Source organism: Schistocerca serialis, chromosome 12, assembly GCF_023864345.2.
Source record: "Schistocerca serialis cubense isolate TAMUIC-IGC-003099 chromosome 12, iqSchSeri2.2, whole genome shotgun sequence".
NCBI classification, from domain to species: Eukaryota; Metazoa; Arthropoda; class Insecta; order Orthoptera; family Acrididae; genus Schistocerca; species Schistocerca serialis.
Window position 1 is genome coordinate 80,283,726 of NC_064649.1, and position 23,941 is coordinate 80,307,666.

The window sequence follows — 23,941 nt, forward strand, 5'->3', positions numbered from 1 at the left end:
CCAGTTTTCCACAAATATTAACATCATCATCATATCAGGAAATACAATTACATGACTTTGAAAGATGTCAAAGGTTAGCAAAGGATCTCAGTCGGTTCAGGCTGCCAATACCTGCTCACAATCAAAACTGTGAGAAGCGTCTACTGAAATTTGATGAAATGAATCAGGCCTTGAAGAATTCAAGGCAGCTCTGCCAACACACCCTGCTCCCACATACAAGGCGACATGAATTGCATGACCTCTGCTCAGTACGTGGCATACAGTGGCTGTACATTATGTAGTCAACAGGAGAGGATGAAAGGTATGTTTTCTGGTGCATTTAAATAACCAGAACATATCAGCTAAGAGAAATAACCCTGGGAAAAAAAATCTTGCTGCTCCTAGAAAGGTGGCTGCGATATGGCTGGTAACCAGCTCTCAGAAAACACTCACTACTCCTAGTACCCCAAGATAGGTACCGTAACAGGTTATTTCACATAATATCTGAAGAGGAGGAGGAGACTTTGAGTGTAATCAGCACATAGCATATAACTGTGGTAGTGCTATACTTGCATTTTACTTCATCTTTAACTTCTGAAAGCCATCATAAAACCAGAAGGTAATGTGGCAATGTCACTTCAGAAGTAATACTACGATGAGTTGCGATTTGTTGTCTTAATTTGTTGTAATCATCAAATGTACCGTTTACATAATATTATATAGGATGTTCAACAAATATCAATGATCATAACAATAATAATGTAAAAATAACTGCTCAGCTTCAGCAAACAAAGTATAAGAACTGTAGCTTTATATTTCTACATAAATGAACCATTCAACTTTAAATCATGTTCAACAAAGTATTCAATAAGTGTTAACAAGATATTAACATATTTTATGAATTGTTTCTGTCTGCTACCAATAGAACTCCATATTGTTACACATGATACAATCAACTTATTTCCAAATCATACTATAATACTGTGGGTAGCAGAGTTACAACCCTTATCACAACACAGGTCCCTAGCTTTTAAACTGAAACAGTATTACTTTTTGTCGATCCCACAATAAATAATGTATTTACACAGGACTGTACAACAGTCACACTACAAGACTGGAATGTGTTTGATATTCTAATTAGCTATTTATCCAACACCATTTTCATTTGAGCCTTAAATATAGTATATGCTTAATTAATTTTAAGCAATACAAGGCAGATACATGTAATTACATAAGGTAAAATGTAAATTATTCCATCTGGCATCTGCAATGCAATGATTTTACTTGAAGTCATCTGGGTTGAACATTCCCTGCAAAGAAAAGGCATATGTTAAAGCAAGAAGTTGTGAAAAATAAGCTCAGTTTGGCAACTGAAAATTATGAAAACAAAAACAATAGTTTCGAAAAAGAAGACTCTCTCTTCAAAGTTTAATATGCTGGGGTGACAGTAGTGATGCACAAATGAAAGATATTTATAAACCAATGGTCACTAGCAGCACAATAGGGCTCATCACAATATCTATGAGCCATAACAGTAATTCCAAGTAAAGTAATTCTTAAATTTTTTAATTTATCATGACTAGATCATGGCCTTCAGCTCCTATGATTGACAGCATCTATTGCAAATCCGTTTTTTTTCCCCCCCTTCTTTTTTACCAAGTTTCTCAGTTTCTATGTGTACTTGTGGTGCAGCTATGTATGCACCTGAGGCACTGTTATGGGGATAATTATAATCCCCAAAGCTAATAATAATAACAATGGCCATTAATGGTTGGAAAATGAGAAGTAACAATGTGTGTGTGTGTGTGTGTGTGTGTGTGTGTGTGTGTGTGTGATATTTTTTTTGGCAAACAGGAATAAACAACACACAGCATGGTCATAAACACCATTTCCGTCGTTTAAATGACGTACTGACATTAGAGTACCATTTCAATTGTTATTGCCCATCATGTTCCATGTAAATCAAAAATAAAATCAGTTTTACAATTTTAATCTGCGTGTGTCGACAAATCTAGTTAAAAAAAAATTGTAAAGGATATTGTGGAGAAACGAAAGAAATGTGTTGACCTTCGAACAAAAATTAGAATAAACTGAAAGATTTAAAAAGGGAGAAACTGCTGCAAATGCTGATTATGGTGTTGAAATGCAGACTGTTTGGGACATTATAAAACGAATAAGCAGAAAATACAGGATTTTGTCAGGAAATGCAATTCTAATCCTGGACCATGCACACGAAAAAGCATTAAGGGATTTACATTTGATGAATTAAATGCTGCTCCTTTCAACTTTTTAGCCAAAAACAAACAGGTGTCATCCTTTCATACATACCAAACAAACTTTTTTCATGAAGCTCTAGGGTTAGAGGGCAAATTTAATGCCTCATCAATATGGCTAACCAGATTCATATGACATCATAAGATTTGCGAGCTTACTGTGGTAGGAGAGCAACTTAGTTCAATGTTGCAGCAGCTGATTCCTTCCAAGAAGAGTTCCAAACATTTGTGGAAGAAGAGAATATCACATCATCATCATCATCATCATCATCATCATGTAAGACTGATTATGCCTTTCAGCGTTCAGTCTGGAGCATAGTCCTCCTTATAAAATTCCTCCATGATCCTCTACTCAGTGCTAAGATTGGTGCCTCTTCTGATGTTAAGCCTATTACTTCAAAATCATTCATAACCGAATCCAGGTACCTTCTCCTTGGTCTGCCCCGACTCCTCCTACCCTCTACTGCTGAACCCAAGAGTCTCTTGGATAACCTTGCTTCTCCCATACGTGTAACATGACCCCACCATCTAAGCCTGTTCGCCCTGACTGCTACATCAATAGAGTTCATTCCCAGTTTTTCTTTGATTTCCTCATTGTGGACACCCTCCTGCCATTGTTCCCATCTACTAGTACCTGCAATCATCCTAGCTACTTTCATATCCGTAACCTCAACCTTATTGATAAGGTAACCTGAATCCACCCAGCTTTCGCTCCCATACAACAACGTTGGTCGAAATATTGAACGGTGCACAGATAACTTAGTCTTGGTACTGACTTCCTTCTTGCAGAAGAGAATAGATCTTAGCTGAGCGCTCACTGCATTAGCTTTGCTACACCTCGCTTCCAGTTCTTTCACTATGTTGCCATCCTGTGAGAATATGCATCCTAAGTACTTGAAACTGTCCATCTGTTCTAACTTTGTTCCTCCTATTTGGCACTCAATCCGTTTATATCTCTTTCCCACTGACATTACTTTCATTTTGCAGATGCTAATCTTCAGTATTTGTATGGAGTGTAGCCATGTATGGAAGTGAAACATGGACGATAACTAGTTTGGACAAGAAGAGAATAGAAGCTTTCGAAATGTGGTGCTACAGAAGAATGCTGAAGATAAGGTGGGTAGATCACGTAACTAATGAGGAGGTATTGAATAGGATTGGGGAGAAGAGAAGTTTGTGGCACAACTTGACTAGAAGAAGGGATCGGTTGGTAGGACATGTTCTGAGACGTCGAGGGATCACCAGTTTAGTATTGGAGGGCAATGTGGACGGTACAAATCGTAGAGGGAGACCAAGAGATGAATACACTAAGCAGATTCAGAAGGATGTAGGTTGCAGTAGGTACTGGGAGATGAAGAAGCTTGCACAGGATAGAGTAGCATGGAAAGCTGCATCCAACCAGTCTCAGGACTGAAGACGACAACAACAACAACAATAATCTTCATACCATAGTCCTTACACTTCTGATCTAGCTCTGAAATATTACTTTGCAAACTTTCAATCGAATCTGCCCATCACAACTAAGTCATCCGCATATGCGAGACTGTTTATTTTGTGTTCACATATCTTAATCTCACCCAGGCAGTCTACTGTTTTCAACATATGATCCAAAATAATATGAAACAACAGTGGAGACAGGTTGCAGCCTTGTCTTATCCCTGAAACTACTCTCAACCATGAACTCAATTTACCGTCAATTTTGCTGCCTGACTATCCATGTAAAGACCTTTAACTGCTTGCAAAAGTTTGCCTCCTATTCCATAATCTCGTAGAACAGACAATAACTTCCTCCTAGGAACCCAGTCATATGCCTTTTCTAGATCTATAAACCATAGATACAATTCCCTGTTCCACTCTTAGCATTTCTCCATTATTTGCCATAAGCTAAAGATCTGGTCCTGACAACCTCTAAGAGGCCTAACCCACACTGATTTTCATCCAATTTGTCCTCAACTAATACTCACACTTCCTTTTCAACAATACCTGAGAAGATTTTACCCACAACGCTGATTAAAGAGATACCTAGTAAAAACTGCCAACAGTATCCTTGCTTTAAAAAGTGAAGTTCATGCTCCTGGACATATGCTGTCTAAAGAAAGCATTACTATTTTGTGCACCCTTAATGCTTCTGGTAACCACAAAGTGAAACTGCTACTGATTGGGGGGAAAGAAAGAGCATTCAAGGATACCACAGCTAAGGATCTTCCTGTGGATTAAACAGTCATAAAGGAGCACAGACTGATAGTGAAATTTTCAAAAACTGGTTCCACGCACACAATGTATCCCTAGTTCGAATGCAGTTCTACTGCTTGATAATGTCTCTTCACATCTTGATCAGAAGATTCTCATATCTGACGATGGTCTCATCCCAACTACGTTCTTACCTCTTAAACTGTCTGCTGTAATAAGGCCAAAGGACCAATGCATAAATGCATCAATAAAACGGTATTACCAGGCTGGTCTACTGAGAATACTATTTGATGAGAATGATTGTGGAGGAACATTCTTCCACATATAGAAGAAAGTGGTTTTCAAGGTTTCAGTGATGAAAAATAACAACTGTGCACTGACAATGGCTCCAACTAGTTTTGAAAGTGTCGATGACTGAAATTTGAATGAGTGTCTGAAGCCACAATGCATGTGAACCCAGTTTCTAGTATACGAGTGACACCAAAATTGTGACTGTTGCTTCACAACAAAACAAAGAGGAGAGTGAATGTGAATGTGTGGGTGAAGACAGTGACCTTGTCAGTCACTGTACCGTACTGCAATGTGTTTATATTCTTCTAGATCATATGGGCTGAGGGGATTTTTGTAAAATGATATAATTGCTGCAAGAAAAATTCAAAATTCCATGTGAAAAATGTGTACTACTCTCAGAACCAGATCAACATCACAGACTACTTTAAGAAGTAAACTGGCCTGTACCTACGCACAGATCTCAGATAAACTTACAGACAAGGCTTGAGGGCGAGTTAACAAGAAAGAAAGGCAGACAAAAATGTGGAAGAGAGAGTTATTTTGATAAAAGGGTGGGGCATTAATAGAAGTTGGAAAGCAGTAAATCATTCCAATGTTGGTTCCCAATACAGAAAAGACTATGCATATACAGGCTGTTTCAAAATGAATAAACGGGTTTTACGGCTTTGTAACATTTATTATATTTAACTTACAATTATAAATAATACATCAAGTGAAAGAGAAACTATAACACTTTTTCTTAAAAGTGTTCAATCTGAACCAAGAGTTGATATGCAAGTTCTTCCAAAACCTTGATCTCTGTGTCTATATCAATTGTTGCAACGATGCTGTTTCTGAGATCAGCTGACAGCGGAGACATATACACATCATCCTTTAAGAATCCTCAAAGGAATGGGGTAAGAACGTGTGTGAACATGAAGGTCATATAAAATGAGCTCTTTCATCCAGTGCCTTGCGGCCAATCCAGTGGTCGCGTACAATGTTATTTAAACAGTTGCGTGCTGAGTTATGCCAGTGAGATGGTGTACCATTTTGCTGCCAAATAAAATTCTGTGGTTCAGCTTCTTCCAGTTGAGGAGAGTGTCATAGTACTAGAGCATTAAAATGAGAAACACCAGTTACAGTTACTTCATTGAAAAAGTTGAGGAGTCTCGTTGCAACTGTACCATCTCATGAGGATATGCTAACCCACAGATACACACAATACATGTGTCCACATTTCCATTTAGGTGAAATGTCGATTCACCACCGAAGACAACACGATCTAGAAAATCTTCATCTCATGCAGCAAAATTTTGTTTGTGAAGTTGGCATGTAGTCTGTAGGCTTTAGAGCTTGTAACAACTGCGAACGACAAGGACGAACTGATTTCTTGGGAATATGCGTGATAGACTCACTCGTTCATGATTTTTTTCATTCATTCTTGGTTGTTCCATACTCTTCCCTCTCTGCACGGGTATACAAACAAATCTGAGTTTCTCTTTCATTTGATGTATTATTTATAACTGTGAGTTGAATGTAATAAATGCTACCAAGCCTTAAAACCCGTACATTCATTTTGAAACACCCTGTATTACGTAAGTCTGCAGACTTTGCTGCCATTATCATTGAAAGTAAAAGCTTCCGGTTTGTTAGGCCCAGTCACATTCTTCTTCAATTTCTTGTACATAAATGACATTTTAACCACTGAAGTTCTACTAAACACTCAGATATCAAACTTTCATAAGATGGTTTTAATATGAGATATATGTGGCTCGGTGGGTAAGTGTTATATTACCAATGCAAAGATCTGACGTTCAGACCTCAACTGGTCCAGGGATTTATTGCTTCTTTCACCTCTAACAAACAACTATCTGTAAAAAGCAACAAGCTGCACTGTGGCCTGGAGTTCAAAATACATTCTGGGTCATCCTCTAACTGTCTGGGAAAGTCACTGCTAATTAAAAAGAAGAACAACATATCACCTCTCATGAGCACGTTGCTTAGCAAAGCACTGGTATCCAGTCTGCCCTTTCAATTGAGGATGGCCATTCGTTTGTAAAGGTTAAGCTTAAACGACAAATGCCAACTCATAACAGGTAGCACGAAACCCACGTTGTTCGATAAACTTATAAAGTGGCCGGACTTATAGACCCCAACTGGCAAAGAGCTGGTTACGAACATACTGAAGCTTAAATGAACCTTCGATGCCACACCTCATTTGGAGCTTCCGGTGAACCTGGAAAACTTACATACTGCAAAAGTTTCCTGAACAAAGAACTCGAGCCCCTGCACAACTATCATCCACCACGGGAGATACCCAGTGCAGAGAACGAGATGGACGATTTGGAAAGGCCTGAACTGCATCAGACTGAGCACGGCACCAGTGAAAGCAGATCATATCGAGTGCAGCCTTACAGGTGAATACGGTGTCGGATGTGACTGAAGAATATCAGGATACGGAACACCTCATGACCCGTCCCAACTGCCCCAGTAAATGCACCCTTGACAAATTATGCAGGGAAGCAAGGAAGCACTCATGTAGTCCAATAATGGACCACAAAACATTTGACCTCTGGCTAGAATAAACTAAAGTTTACATTGTACATAGATAGAATGGTTTGCAGAAGTTTCTTCATCTCACTAAAATCACAATTTTATCATCTCATTACATGAAATCTCATTACATAAGTTACTAGTTTAATGTACAGAAGACTCATCAATGTAAGTAATATAATTAAGGCATACAATGTGTAAAAAAAATCTTAATTTACAACATTTGTACAAGTTTATCAGATTGCTCTACAAAGGAAGATTTATAACCTTTTAACGATTCTGTGACTGAATAATCAAATTTTGCACAAGGTTGACATGTTATTTTCTTTCAGCAAATCTAATTCCATACTGTCAATCTTTTCACCAGAAATCTATTATAAATTTTCATAACCACTTACTGTGGAATGTGGTGTTAGAGTTTTTAATGTATGAGACAGTAAGACAAAATTATCTTTTTTCTAAATCATATATAGGTTGAAAATTGCTTGCATAAAGATAAACAGTTCATAAGTACAGAGGGGACAAAAATGTGCCTTACAATTGACTGTATACACTATCCCAATTACTTATTTTATGTCTTTAAAGACATTGTTCGATATGACAACTGGCGTGCAATAGTAAATTAACAACTGGAAGAGTAGAATGAACACCATTTTCAGCTGGTTACTAAGGAGTGTACTTAGTACAGCAGACTGTACCTATTCTACAACTACACACACAGCCACAGCGTGCAAACCAGTGTTCAATGCATGGCAAATTGTACTTAGTATTAGGGTGTCCCCTTCTTCCATTTGCACAAGAAGGAGGAATGAATAAAGAGCTGTAGTATATTCCTAGATTTCTTACTTGACACTTTTCTTAAAAATTTGATAGGTAGGATTTTGCACGACACTCTTCAATAGTCTGTCAATTTGGATTTTTCAGCATTTCACTGACACCTTTCCACGGATCAACAAACCTGTCACCATTTGTGTTGCTCTTCTTTGCAATACATGCAGGTACACTGTCTGACAAACAATGTGAACCACTCACAAGACGCAGTCAGATGTCCATGTAACTTCATACATGTACATACTGTCAGCAGGTATGTAAACTGATTCCAGAATGTTGGACTCCTCTGTGACAGGTAAAATGGCCACCAGAATGCATTAGCATTTTTCACATTTAGCGCTGTTACTGGACCCAGTAGACTATATAAGGGATGTGACAGCATCAGATGTCAAGTGATCACTGTGAAAGACACACAAAGGCCACGTACTAATGTGAGATAGCATTATCAGCAATCGACAGAGCTTGAAAAATGGCCCGATTGTGGGTCTCCATTCAGCGAGTTGCCCACTGTTCACTGCATGGTGAGGTCAGGGCAGACATACTTACAAAGATTGTGGTCGACCACAAGGGATGATCACCATATCGTGCACCGAGCACATCTTAACCGTTTTACAACTGTGCCTTCCATCCGAGAACAAGTAATGGACTCCTTGCAACATTCTAAGTCATCCTGCACCACTGTTTGGAGACTATCAGTAGTCAGACTAGACAACCGCAATCACACATGTAGGCTGCCGCTAGCAGCACAATACAAATGGCTGAGCTCGGAGTGATTCTGTGACTGGGAAGCAAGGACTGGTAATGAATGGTGATACATTGTGTATAATGAAGAATCCCAGTTCTGCAGTACCCTGGATGACCACTATCCGAGAGTATGGCAGCAACCTGCAGAGGTGTCTCATTCATCAGTGTTTTGGACAGGCATTATGGTGCAGTGAGCCACAGGGTACGATTTCAGGTCACAGCTAGTACTGAATCGGGGAACTCTTATGACACGATTCTATGTCACGGATATTCTGTGTTGTTACACGTTCTCTCTCGTGCCACTTTTCGATGGGACAAAGCTCGTCCACACGTACACGTGCCTTTATGAACGTTCTGTCTGATGCTGAGGTGCTCCCTCAGCCAACTAGATTCCCTTATCTATCTTTGATAGAACACGTGACACCAGTTCGGACATCAACATTGCAGTGCCAATATCCGGGATATTGAGGACTAGTTACGACAGTTGTTGGCCAGCTTACCTCAGACAGGATACAACTGCTTTATGATGCTCTTACCACCAAATTGTTACACACATCAAAGCCAGAGGGAACAATGTCACACTGATAAAGCGGGCCCACACTGCCATGTTCTCTGTAAATTTAATGTGATTCGTAATCTCTGAAATAACATCACATACCATCTCAGCCCACAAAGTTTTATTTAATTTCCTCTTCCCCTTGTGGGTGTTTCACATTTTTTTATTGGTAGTGTATGAAAGACATTAAAACAGTTATCTGGCAACATGCTGGGTCCCATCTCACCCTGGTGTTGAATGACTTGCCCTTCCCCAATTGATCCCGATTTCCTTCAAGAGGACGAATCTAATACACTCATGCTCATAAATTAAGGATAATGCTGACACAAGGTGAAACAATGCTCTGGTGGGCGGTTTGTGGGTTTAAATCACCTCGGGGTATGACCATGCGGTGCATTTGACCTGCGGTCGTCGCACAGTGGCGCTGGCAGCAGTCCACATACGCAGAGGTGTGTTGGTGCATGTCAGAGTAAGTGCAGCGAGTAAGTGTGCAGACGTTTTCAGACGTGCTAATGGTGACTGTGTGTTGAAAATGGCTCAAAGAACACACATTGATGACATTATGAGGCGTAGAATACTAGGGCGACTGGAGGCTGGCCAAACACAGCAGGTCTTAGCACGGGCCCTCCGTGTGTCACAAAGTGTGATCAAGATTATGGCAACGATTCCAGCTGACAGGAAACTTGTCCAGGCACTACAGTATGGGACGTCCACAGTGTACAACACCACAAGAAGACCGATATCCCACCATCAGTGCCCGCAGACGGCCATGGAGTACTGCAGGTAGCCTTGCTCGGGGCCTTACCACAGTCACTGGAACAGTTGTCTCCAGACACACGGTCTACAGATAACTGAACAGACATGGTTTATTCACCCGGAGACCTGCGAGGTGCATTCCACTGGCCCTTGTTAGCAGGAGAGCCCGTAAAGCTTGGTGTCAAGAAAACAGTACATGGTCATTGGAACAGTGGTCCCACGGTATGTTCACGGACGAGTCCAGATATAGTCTGAACAGTGATTCTCACAGGGTTGTCATCTGGTGTGAACCAGGAACCAGATAAGAACCCCTTAATGTCCTTGAAAGGGCCCGGTATAGAGGTCGTGGTATGATGGTGTGGGGTGGGATTATGACTGGTGCACATACACCCCTGCATGTCTTTGACAGAGGAACTGTAACAGGTCAGGTGTATCGGGACGTCATTTTGCACCAGTATGTCCGCCTTTTCAGGGGTGCAGTGGGTCCCACCTTCCTCCTGATGCATGATAATGCACGGCCCCACTGAGCTGCCATCATGGAGGAGTACCTTGAAAACAAAGATATCAGGAAATCGAGTGGCCTGCCTGTTCTCCAGACCTAAACCTCATCGAGCACGTCTGGGATGCTCTCGGTCGACGTATCACTGCACGTCTTCAAACCCCCAGGACACTTCAGGAGCTCCGACAGGCACTGGTGCAGGAATGGGAGGCTATACCCCAGCAGCTACTCAACCACCTGATGCAGAGTAAGCCAACCCATTGTGCGGCCTGTGCGGCATGGTGATCATACCCCATATTGATGTCGGGGTACATGTGCAGGAAACAGTGGCATTTTGTAACACATGCGTTTCGGGATGGTTTTCACAACTTATCACCAATACCGTAGACTTACAGATCTGTGTCGCGTGTGTTCCCTATGTGCCTATGCTATTAGTGCCAGTTTTGTGTAGTGCCATGTTGTGTGGCACCACATTCTGCAATTATCCTTAATTTATGACCACAAGTGTAGTTCCACGAGTTAGGATAATTTTTGGCACTTTTACAGAGTGTTGGGAACAATCAAATGAAAACAATCGATTCAGACGGTTGTTGGAAAACAGTCAACTCATTCGCTTGTAGCTTTACGTCTCAGCTGAATTATTCATTCACTCTTGACTGAAACCAGTCTATGTATGGGAGCAACCAAATGGAAAACAAGTGAATCAGTTGGTTCTAGCTTTATATATCAGTTGGATTATTATACATTCATTTCTTCTAAGTGAAACCAGTCCATGGGAGCAACCAAATGACAACAGTTGGCACAACCCTTCGGTGTTTTTCATACCATGTTTCAAGTAAAAAATGCCTCTGAGCATCGTGCATGTTCCATGTCAGTATACTGTTGCTGCCAGGGCCGGGGTTGCAACAGGTGCGAGGAGGTGGCGTGGAGGCCAGTCAGTCACCGCCAGCATAGGTCCCGGGAATGCTGCACTGCACTCTCGCTGGCTGCAACCCTAGTCCTGGCAGCACCAGGAGGCGGCTACGGTGGCATCGTCACATGCCTGCCCTAACAACCGTCACCATCATCGAAAAGGGTGAAAAAGTAGGGGAGTGAAATCACTCAATCCAGAGACTGAGTGAAAACATTCATATAACTGGTGAAACTGAAGATATTTGTGTCAGTCAATTGTCTCAGATTGGATGAAACCAGACAAGTGAGTGAAAACATTCACATAGTTGACATGGCCACAGCGACTCTCTCATTCGGTTGTTTCATTCGAGTGAAAAAAACCAACTGAAGGGAAAAAAAAAAGTTAACTGGGCAGTCGTTTCTTGAAAACAGTCGGTTGTCCCATCACTACTTTTATGTGTATTTATCAGGAGCTGTAAAAATTGTGTGTCTCCGGTGTAAGTCTATCTCATAATTTTACAAGAATACTAAAAGACATATTGCATGCTATAACACTAATAACTGAAATTCTATTGATATTGTAAATAACACTTCACAAATGAGGTATTAATTTTGAAAGGACACTAAAAATAATTTGGAAACCGTTAGCAGCTAAGGTAATCATTTAAAATATCTACACACGATGAACAGTTATGTGGATAAATAAACACACAGTGAAACTTCGAGAAAGTTGCCACTCGCAAAACTTTGGCTTACCCTCGCCCTTCGCAATATCGAGTCTTTGGTGGCATCGTAAGGATGATCCTTGGACGGTATCTCGAGAACGGCTGGAACGGGCTGCGAGTGGCTGTCAATTACGTGTCGAATCATCTCGGCAATCTGGAGAATGTACATAAATGGTCTCAGATTCCTTAATGTGATGCACTTTACAGTGTTGTGGCTAAGTGAGAGTGAAGGTTAGTGGGAAAAAAAGGACTGGAGAGGGGGAGGGTAAATTACATGAAAAAGCTTAAAACCTAAATAAATTTGAGACAGTCCTGTAGATATTTACGTATCATTTACTTTTCAATGTATCCTATTAAGTTATTTATTGCAGAAAGATGATACACACCATTAACAACAAATGCCAGCATATACAACAGATGACCAAATTCAGACGTTATCAATAGTGAAACATTAACCGACAATGGGTTAGCAGGCAGCACTAACTCTGTCCCTCCGGGAACTCTGAGAGAGAGCACAATTTCAAGCAATTTTATGCTTAAACGTAGATCTCTATCTCTAAAGTCACTTGCCCGTTTAATCTCAACAGCTTCTTTGTTAACAGCACAACAGTAACTGTAAATAAGAGCCGGAAACTCTGTGTTGTTACATTCCATCAAATGAGTGACACTGAGGCAATGTTCTGCAATCACAGTTGCCATGCACAGCAATCTCTCATTGCAGTTGTACCTTCAAAATAATTAGGTGGTCCGAGTCTTAATTCATTCACTCATTTACTGTGTTTGAATATGACCGGTTTGATGCAGCTCACCACAGTTTCCCTCTTTTCAGCCCAGAGTACAAGTGTAGCACTTACATTTACACCCAACGTTGTTCAATAGAAGTTGGACAGTTGATGAGAAAATCTGCTGCTCTCTCTCTCTCTCTCTCTCTCTCTCTCTCTCTCTCTCTCTCTCTCTCTCTCTATGCACTGTACTACATTAAAAATAAAGACACAGCTTTGATAAAAGCTGCTGCTTTCTCAGCTGTGTTAATTTAACAGCTGAAATTTCCTGTCAGCTTAAAACTTTGTGCCATACTGGGATTCAAACCTGGGACCTTTGCCTTTTACAGGGAAGTGTTCTGCTGATTGAGCTTTCCAAGCACAGCTTCCAACCTGCCCTCAAAGCTTTACATCCACTGGTGCCTTATCCTTATCTTCTACCTTACAAACTTGGTAATTCAATTCTGGGAACCCCCCCCCCCCCCCCCACACACACACACACACCCTCCCCTACATTGTTGCTGAGCCATGTGCCTGCAATAGCCCTTGTTTCAAGATTGCTAATCCCACAAGGTATGTAGAAAATCATGGAAAAGTTTGGGAGGTATGATATGAGGTACTGGCTGTGAATGTGGGCGTGCTTGAATAGCTAAGTCTCCACAGCATTTACTGCTAAAGTCAAAGGTCGCAGGTTCAGTCCAGTCCAACACACAGTTTTAATCTCCCACTAAGTTTCAAATCAGTGCACACTCCCCTACAGTGTGAAAATTCATTCTGGAAACTTAATAGCTGCTCAAGGAAAGCTGTAGAACTGTAAAGAAACTAATTAAAGACATTAATTTGATACGACACCTAACTAATGGTGATGCAAGTACATCTTGTAAGTTACAGGCTAACACGAATATTATATGGCCGATACCTCGAGAAGCTCCTTTGGGCTGAAATAAAAGCTTCTACAAGTTATATCAAGTAACTAAAGAATTTTCTGTGTCACTGTGGCTCTGCTTCGCACCACTTCATGCAGTTCATTCACTTTTTGTTTTCTTTCTTTTATTAAAAATAGGGTACAAACAATAGGTTCTTGCAGTCTGTGTGACTAAATTTTAATAACTCAGTTCAAAGCAGCTTTTCTCAACATAGTTTGACCATTAACCCCTTGTTTGCAATACCTGCTATTATGTTTTTATATTAACTCCACCATAATTACAATGTGGAGTTACTTTGTTAAATGTTCTTGAAATTAAGAACACTAACTGGTACAAAAATAAGCCATCTACTTTCATTGCATCTGAGTAAGACCAGTTATTTCTGAGAAATGTTAAAATATACTTTTTCAGTATTAGCTGCAAATGAACAGCTTCACTTGGGCTTTTTTCCATTTATTTTTGAACTGGAAAAAGAGTGCAATTAATCATTTTACCTGCATAGTACTTAACTTATGCAAATTATGTTATTATGAACTACAGTTGGTATTTTGCTTTGGAGACAAACTGTATGTTAAATTTATCATAAAATGGAGCCGTTTACAACTAAACAGTACAAAAATTGACTTGCCTTTTTCTTTTACAGTTAATACAGCCACTTCTACGCTGTTTTTTTGCACGACTTTTTGCGAGGGCATACTGAGAACACTGATCCAATTTCAGAATTCTGTTGGAAAGTTTAAGATTTTGTCTTGATCCATCTTGTATCCTTGGATTTAATATCCTGCCCCCCCCCCCCCCCCCCCCGTCCCCCCATTCTCATAATATGTATTCACTGATTTTATTGTTGAACTACATAAATTTTCTGTCACTAAAACTGTTTGTTCACACAATCTTTCATTGTTTACATGGTTCCAGTCTATATACCAATGCACTTTCTCAATGAGTTGCTCCTGTGCCTTGACCACACTGCACAACTCATCAGTTAACACAAATTAGACAAATCCTCTCTCTCTCTCTCTCTCTCATCTGCAACAACTTCATGCCGTGGGCTCCCTGTCACCAATCGTCCTCCATACAGTCTCAACTTGGTGCCATCCGAGTTTCATCTGTTTCTCAAATTTAAAGAACACTTTCAAGGACTTCATTTTCATAGTGATGAAGTGGCTCCAGTAGAGGTCAACATTCTACAGTGACAGTACCAACAAACTGGTCTCTCATTGGCAGAAATAAGGCATCAGGATGACAAAGGTGAGAAATAAATATGTACAATGTTAATAAAGTTTGTTTTATTTAAAAAATGTTAAGAATTTTCACGTACAGGAGAGTAAGAAACAGTCTGCAAAGGTTGTACGGATGTTGCTGGAGAGGTTTTTGCTGAGAACCAATTGCTAAGAAAAAAATTCTGCACGTTGCACCATTTCTGAGTTAATTAACATTGAAGTTAGCCAATCAGGCCATTGAACGCACAAATTTAAGTGGCCCGCCAGAGATTGTTTCACCAAATATGTTCTTCATTTGGTTTCCTACTACTGAACAAGACAGCAATACAAGAAATGTTGAGACTGTATGGAGGACAACTGGTGACAGGGACCCACGGCATGAACCTGAACCAAAGGCTGAGCAGCCTCGTGCACTGTCATCTACGCAATGAGAACAACAGACATTAAATGTATCTAGTGTCTTGTTTGAATTGGCATGTGCAATGGCCCAAATGGCTGATTTCACAGCTAATCAATTTGGAAAAGAAATAGCATACAGAATTTTTTTTTTTGTTGACAATTATTTCTTAGCATAACCTACTCTACAACACCTTTACAAGTTTTTCAGACTGTTTCTGACCACCCTGTTATTGATTTGTTTCTCAAGCTCATAATTTACCTGAAATCAGGTCATTACCATATAGGAAAAAGTGGCTGAATAACTATAAAGAGGTAGTTATACTGTCAAATAATGGCAATAGCCGAAACCTGGGATAAGAATTTTTTTTCCATTGTCCATGTAACAGTGAAACATAGTCAACCAACATTTAAGGTGAAAGCCACTGTGCCACATTGCCACTTGTGCACACTGGTGTGATTACATCTAGTCACCAGCTAACAGGCTGTCCAAGGAGAAAATCCTATTCATATTAGTCACTATGTAGTCAGTTTGTTTAGGAGGATTGATACTCAGAGCTCTTTTAATGCTCTTCCTTATTAATGACAATATTATGATGAAAATAACAGGCTGCGGGTCGATCAAAGCGTCCGATCCCACCCGTCGGCTTTGACCCGTGACGTAAGGCTGTTGTGGTGTGTGGCATCACGACGGTGCGGAATTTAGTTTGTGAGGGTGGCATGTTTGTAGGTGTTGTTTTGATGGGATCGGTGGTGCTCTCTGGTGGTGTGTTAGGTGAGGTTTTTGGTTTAGTTTGCGAGTGTGGCATCATGAGTGAATTTTGGTAAATTGCTTTTTTTTATGTCTTTGGGAGGTATGGATATGACTGACTGAGTCAACAGTTTTTGGTTGTCTCTAATAAAATTTCTTCAACTATTCGGATTTTTGGATGAAGTCGTGAAGTGTTCAGTATGTCGTGAAGAAATGAGGCTTACTTAAAGTTCCGGCATCTCGGACCAGGGACGGCTGTATGTGGAGATGTCGTAAGGATAACAGGTCAAGGGAATGTTTGATCCCAATGTGTGGCTGTTGATGTTGGTATCGGGAGATGTTTTTGAGCTGTATAGGTCAAGGGTGTTAGGTCCTAATTTATGGGATCGGGAGCTGCTATTGAGCTATATAGGTCAAGGGAAGTGGCCGATTCCAGATGATGATAGTGTTTAGTGGTATTTGGGAAGTTTTGTGATGTCGGTTTTTTTCGTTGTTTTGCGTGGTTTTGTATGGGGTTGGGTGTCTAAATTTGTTTATATTTAGTTCGTCCCCACCCAAAAAACCCCTACTTCCCGCACTTGTCCCGTTAGTGTCATTAGGCTTTTTGTGGAACGTGTGTGTGTGTGTGTGTGTGTGTGTGTGTGTGTGTGTGTGTGTGTGTTTTCCGATGTATTTTCGTTCTCAATGTGTACGTAACGGCTTTATATGCGCCATATTGGAATCATGGTTTATGGTCGTTTCCGCCATATTTGTGACGTCATGGGTCAAAGCAGATGGGCGGGATCGGATGCTTCCATATTTCCCAGGCTGCTGCTCACCATATAGAGAAGACATTGAATCAAAGACAAACATAACATTTGGTTCAATAGGCATTCTTCTAAAGCAGGGATCCCCAAACTATTTTGGACAAGTGACCCCTTTTCCAAAATGAACTGTTACCTCAGACCCCCGTGGCCAAATTACCTACTTTTAAGATCAACCCCCTTATTCATAATGGTCTGCTAACTTAAAGCAGCTGCTACAGAGTGTTATTTTTCATTCTGACTTAGGTCAATAGAAGAAGACAGAGTGAGAATTAGTAATGCTTTAAGTTAGCAGACAGTTTTAAATATTGTGTTAATTTAATAGCGGTCAATTTTTAGACCTTGTCGACCCTCAAAATCAGTTTTCGTTTATGTCGACCCCTAGGAAATCGATATCGACCCCAAGGGGTTGTATCTCACACACACACACACACACACACACACACACACACACACACACACACACACACAGAGGAAAAAATTTTGTGAGAGTTGTAAGTTATACTTAACATGGTCAATAAAGAATAAAGACCTATTTTGTCTTAAGCCCCTATGATTGTACCAAGCCCAGCTGAAATAAATGGCAGTACTTACATTCTGGTTAATCAGTATGATGTCAATATCATCTCTCCTCACAAATCTCTTGAAGCATTCCTCTATTTCACTAACGCTGGTGTCTGTGAACAACAAACACCACATTAAGTAACATGTTACAAATACTTTTTACTACACAGTAAATCTTACAAAAGTGACTACAGAAAAGGAAGAGAAAAGTGACAAGTAAATACTTTTCAACCGAAGGCATTATACAGGGCGTTTAACAGTTAAATGCACAAACCGAAATATTAGGCAGCACCAACAACAAATATATTTTGTTAAACAAGCAGGTGTCAGAAGTGCGCATGGAGTGAGTTCAACATGCAGGTAAACAGTGACTCACAAAAGTACCTTCTTTAAATATCGAACACCAAAGTCGATTTGAGTTACATAGTGTTGTGGCATCACGACATTCAAAGTGAGTCCGTAAATGGCATATAATGCTGTAGCACATGCTTGCCAGTTGCAGTATGTAACACTGAACACTGTATGTGTAGAACACTACAAGACGAACTTTGTTTAACAGTGCAGCTGAAGGCAACAGTCAAAGAGCTTGGCAAATTAACCACAAAAGTTTCCCCACATGAACATGTTCACATTATCACACCTTTACAGACATCCACCATCAACTGAGCAATATTGCCATATTGGTGATATGCAGGTCAAATGCAGGCACGTAAAGGACAGTGCGTACGCCTATGTTTGAGGAAGACACATTATTGTGTGTTGAGTACAGGCTCAAGGCATGAACACGTGATATTGCTGCCAACTTCGGTGTTCAGCTCGGGTTACTATAGGGTGTGTTGCATTAAAAGGTGCTTAGTCCTTTACATTCCACGAGAGTACTGGCCCTGGGACCAGATGACTATCCCCCCCCCTCACCTCGAGTTTGTATACAGATTTCTGCAACAGGCTACAAGTTTGTACACAAAGTCCTGCACCAAGCCAGCAAACACTTTCAGTTTTCTACGGATGAAAGTCAATTTACATGCATGCAGGTGTGGGTAGGTAAAAAGCCACGTAAGTTATGTGAGGTCATCGGAGACGCCAGTATTGTGGGTGACTTCTTGCTTGGGTCCTACATGTTGTCTTCTTGACTGGTGGCCAATAGAGAATGTTCTAGCAAGAGCAACTGCTGATGTTACTGGAGGAGGTATCCCTGTGTGTCAGTGAGAGGATGTGGTTCCAGCACGACGATGATCAGGCACACTTTGCAGAAACAGTATATGCAGCACTGACCCCACTTACTGGCTAGGGAGGACCAGTACATCGATATGCTAGATCCCTGACCTCACCCTATTCCCCTGTGGGCCCACAGGCGTTACTTGCAAGAACTCTCAAAGCGGCCCCACGTGTAAAAAACATGTAACATATGGAAATAAGGAAGCGTCCGATCCTGCCCGTCTGCTTTGACCCATGACGTCACAAATATGGCTGAAACGACCATAAACCACGATTCCAATATGGCGCATATAAAGTCTGTACGTACACATTACGAGGACGAAAATACATCGAGAAACAAACACACACACTTTCCACAAAAAGTGTAATGACACTAACGGGACAAGCGCGGGAAACGGGTTTTTTTTTGGCTGGGGGGCAAACTAAATATAAACAAATTTAGACATCCACCCCCAAACAAAACCACACAAAACGACGAAAAAAAACCGACATCACAAAACTACCCAAATACCACTAAACACAATATCATCTGGAATCGGACACTTCCTCGACCTATATAGCCCAACAGCAGCTCCTGATCCCATAAATTAGGGTCAAACATTTCCCTTGGCCTATATAGCTCAAAAACATCTCCCGATACCAATATCAACATACACAGCCACACATTGGGATCGAACACTTCCCTTGACCTGCGCAATGTTAATTTTATCCGTCATATCCATTCCTGAACAAAAACAACAACCAATTAATTTTACTAAAATTACCACACGATGTACAGCGAACAACACTAAATTAACCTTCACACAAAATCGTTAACTCACTGAAATGAATTCCACTACAAAACACAGCCAACACTCGAACAATTCTGGATAATGAGCAAAATCAAACTGAGCCCATTACACCACACAAACGAAAACCCTGAACATACCACCAGAGAACACAATAAACCACAACACGACAACATCTACAAACACGCCACACCCACAAACCAAACTCCGCGCCGTCATGGTGTCACACACGACAACACTCTTACGTCACAGGTCAAAGCCGACACGTGGGATCGGACGCTTCTGTCGACCCTAACATACTTCCCATCAAACACGGGACGTCCTGCTGCATCGATATTGGCTGCGCACTTAAGTTAATGGCATTCATTTCAAGCATTTACTGTAAGACTGATCAGAATAATAAAGAACTAGAACACATTTAACATTGTTTTATTCTCAGTCACAGTCGACAATCTCCCGGACACTTGGTACTCAATATGCGGTTGTGGCACCTGGTTACTAAATTAAATGTATGTCTTGATGCCTCCATTGTATCTACAAGTTTGGGTATTGAATTTTTGAACACCTTGTATTAAGATTCTGTGGCGGAATTTTAGTTTCCACCTAAGTATTTCTAAAAACATATCTTCAATTTTAGCTCCACAACTTTCCTGGTAGATAAGACTAAAACTTCCTGTTCTGAGGAAATGAAAGTTGACTCTTAAAGGATTACATATGTTGTTGTTGTTGTTGTTGTGGTCAGTCCTGAGACTGGTTTGATGCAGCTCTCGATGCTACTCTATCCTGTGCAAGCTGCTTCATCTCCCAGTAACTTCTGAATCTGTTTAGTGTATGCATCTCTTGGTCTCCCTCTACAATTTTTACCCTCCACACTGCCCTCCAGTACTAAATTGGTGGTCCCTTGATGCCTCAGAACATGTCCTACCAATCGGTCCCTTCTTCTCAAGTTGTGCCACAAACTCCTCTTCTCCCCAATCCTATTCAATACCTTCTCATTAGTTATGTGATCTACACATCTAATCTTCAGCATTCTTCTGTAGCACCACATTTCAAAAGCTTCTATTCTCTTCTTGTCCAAACTATTTATCGTCCATGTTTCACTTCCATACATGGCTACACTCCATACAAATAATTTCAGAAACGACTTCCTGACACTTTAATCTATACTCAATGTTAACAAATTTCTCTTCTTCAGAAACGCTTTCCTTGCCATTGCCAGTCTACATTTTATATCCTCTCTACTTCGACCATCATCAGTTATTTTGCTCCCCAAATAGCAAAACTCCTTTACTACTTTAAGTGACTCATTTCCTAATCTAATTCCCTCAGCATCACCTGACTTAATTCGACTACATTCCATTATTCTCATTTTGCTCTTGTTGACGTTCACCTTATACCCTCCTTTCAAGATACTGTACATTCCGTTCAACTGCTCTTCCAAGTCCTATGCTGTTTCTGACAGAATTACAATGTCATTGGCGAACCTCAAAGTTTTTATTTCTTCTCCATGAATTTTAATACCTACTCCAAACTTTTCTTTTGTTTCCTTCTCTGCTTGCTCAATATACAGATTGAATAGCATTGGGGAGAGGCTACAACCCTGTCTCACTCCCTTCCCAACCACTGCTTCCCTTTCATGCCCCTCGACTCTTATAATTGCCATCTGGTTTCTGTACAAATTGTAAATAGCCTTTCGCTCCCTGTATTTTACCCCTACCACCTTCAGAATTTGAAAGAGAGTATTCCAGTCAACATTGTCAAACGCTTTCTCTAAGTCTACAAATGCTAGAAATGTAGATTTGCCTTTCATTAATCTTTCTTCTAAGATAAGTCGTAAGGCCAGTACTGCCTCACGTGTTCCAACATTTATACGGAATCCAAACTGATCTTCCCCGAGGTCAGCTTCTACCAGTTTTTCCATTCGTCTGTAAAGAATTCATGTTAGTATTTTGCAGCTGTGACTTATTAAACTTATAGTTCGGTAATTTTCACATCTGTCAACAACTGCTTTCTTTGGGAATGGAATTATTATATTCTTCGGATTACATATATGTGAAATCAAATAAATAATTCACAGTAATAATTATGAAACCAGAAGTACGCATGATTTTCATACAGAAGTGCTGACAAAGATTCTATATCAGAAAAGTGTATTAACCAAAAATAATCTTCAATGAACTGCCCGCGAAAATACAAAAATAAATATATATGGTTTATTTAAGAAAGAGCTGAAGAAGATACTAACATCTAATACAGTACTGAAGAGCCATAAATTCTTCACCTTGAATGAGATGTGCTAATTTGTTTTGTAATACATGTTTTGCTATGTCTTTCATATAATAAATGTTTCTGCCACTTCGCTGTTTCTGGGCAGCTGCACATCCGTCAGGCCATCAGAGCATGTCAAAGAGCAATAATGATTACACATGTGAAATTAACTGTGTGAAATTGTCTGAGTGCAGCAGTCGTCCCCCCGTCTCTGCCTAGCATTTGAATACACTTATTTTTTGTGTTTCCTCATAAATGCTGCACATTTCACTGTAGACAATAATGTGTTGTAGAAATATTCATCTTTCATTTAACAAATAATATAGGTTTTTGAAGTTTTCTGGGAAAATGTATTGATTTAATTGGAATAGTAACATGGTGACAATTTGTTACTCCTGCTTTTAGGTAGGCATATCAAGGTTGAAGAATGCTGGAAGGAAATGATAAAAGTTTACAGAAACTAACAAAGGGTAGTATCTTGTAACATACTCCTCTAGCCAAAATACAAAGAGGAAAGTTGCAACTACGTCACATCTACATAACTTAGCATCACAAAAATGGACGATGTGTTTTCAATAACCGCAAATGGTGCAAAATTGAATATTTTTTTCGTTAGAAATAGGGATGAATAATGTAAAGATAACAATCTATCTCACTAGTTTAAATACCATGCATTTTGGTCTGTAAAATAGTACAGTGGATAGGAGGGGGAGAGTAGCTGTATTTCTTACACGCTCCATTTGAATGTTGTAGAAGGAATTATTTATATTGTTGCTAGAGTAATACATTATGACGAAAAATGCAGTTGTATCTTTTGCCCGGTAGCGTGATCTAATCACATACGATAGTGGACATGGATCTTCTTACGACATTGACAACACGGTATTACTCTGCCAATGCAATGGAATACGAACTCTCATTTAATAAACTATGGGATTATAAGCATTTATTTGAAGAATTTACGTACTTTTGTCTACCACCATGAAGTTAGGATGTCTGCTTTTATTTACTTCTCCAACTCCTCCGAGAAGAAAGCCAACGCAAGTGTCCTAAAAATGAAAAACAATAACAACAACACATGTACAAAATAAGTGTGACATCCAGCCAGGTCAGAAAACGTACCTCATCTCCAATGACTGAGACGAGTTTTCCTTTGTAGGCTGAATGTAATGCCATTTTACACAAGCTGTTCACGCAAACCGTACTACACTTAAAATCACGCCCCCAAGTCAGCTGATCAAGCAGAGGTTATTACTGACTCAAAGACTGCCATAAACCACGGCCGCCTATATTAATTCACGAGGCCATCGATACAGAAACTTCGTAACTGGAAGCTCCTTGTCTTCCCTTCCATCCAGAAACACTATGAATGAATTTTAGCGCAGTTTTCGTACAAACACGGCTAAATTTTATTCACTACGTTTCTCTCTTTTAGACGTGAGATGCATCGATTCCGTGTTTTCATCGATACTCCCAGAAACTGTGGTGTGAACATGATAAACTTCGTGAAATTAAGTAAGGCATAAGTAAGTTGTTCTTGTGTAATTTAGACCCCAAGACACTATACGAGCGTTTTACGCTAGTCTGCGTACTTACCTGGTGTTCAGCTCGTCGGAAGTAGACGTTGCGGTGTAACTATTTCTTCGAGTGTGCTGTTATCTTATTTACATTTGTGTGACCGTTATTCTCCCAGACTGATTCTCCAAATCTGGCGTAATTACTTAAAAATCCATACTTTCTATATTTGCTATTTATTATAAATAACTTTCATTACTACTAAGAGTCAACAAGTCGTCCATTGTTTTCATCGTTACATGAACTACATTAAGGTACAAAATTCAGTCGTTCAGTATGGAAGAGTCATACTAATCTAGTCCATTCTCCGTCTGTTACAACATGCGTCTGTTGGTACTATAATGGTTCTTTGAAAGCCTGCGCAGGGTAACGCTCTTTCAACACAACAATCCCCGCGAACGTGA

The 23,941-nt window shown here is 40.2% G+C and overlaps 1 protein-coding gene across 1 annotated transcript; it reads right to left on the reverse strand.

Annotated features, from left to right (window-relative positions):
- Positions 1 to 759: 759 nt before the first annotated feature.
- LOC126428104 (V-type proton ATPase subunit F 1) lies at positions 760 to 23,289 on the reverse strand. Its single transcript, XM_050090005.1, has 5 exons — positions 23,085 to 23,289; positions 22,930 to 23,011; positions 17,722 to 17,804; positions 12,302 to 12,424; positions 760 to 1,289 (listed from the first exon to the last, which is right to left on the reverse strand). Exons 1-5 carry the CDS (start codon positions 23,136 to 23,138, stop codon positions 1,260 to 1,262), a joined length of 372 nt encoding a protein of 123 aa, XP_049945962.1. The 5' UTR covers positions 23,139 to 23,289; the 3' UTR covers positions 760 to 1,259.
- Positions 23,290 to 23,941: the final 652 nt, after the last annotated feature.

Bases quoted from the DNA above. Each gene is read 5' to 3' on its own strand.
- LOC126428104 (XM_050090005.1), bottom strand. From the start codon at position 23,138: ATGGCATTACATTCAGCCTACAAAGGAAAACTCGTCTCAGTCATTGGA. The intron at 17,805-22,929 runs GTACGTAAATTC...TGTTGTTCACAG, and splicing joins CTTCATGGTGGTAGACAAAA to ACACCAGCGTTAGTGAAATA. The intron at 12,425-17,721 runs GTAAGTACTGCC...TACATTCTCCAG, and splicing joins TCATACTGATTAACCAGAAT to ATTGCCGAGATGATTCGACA.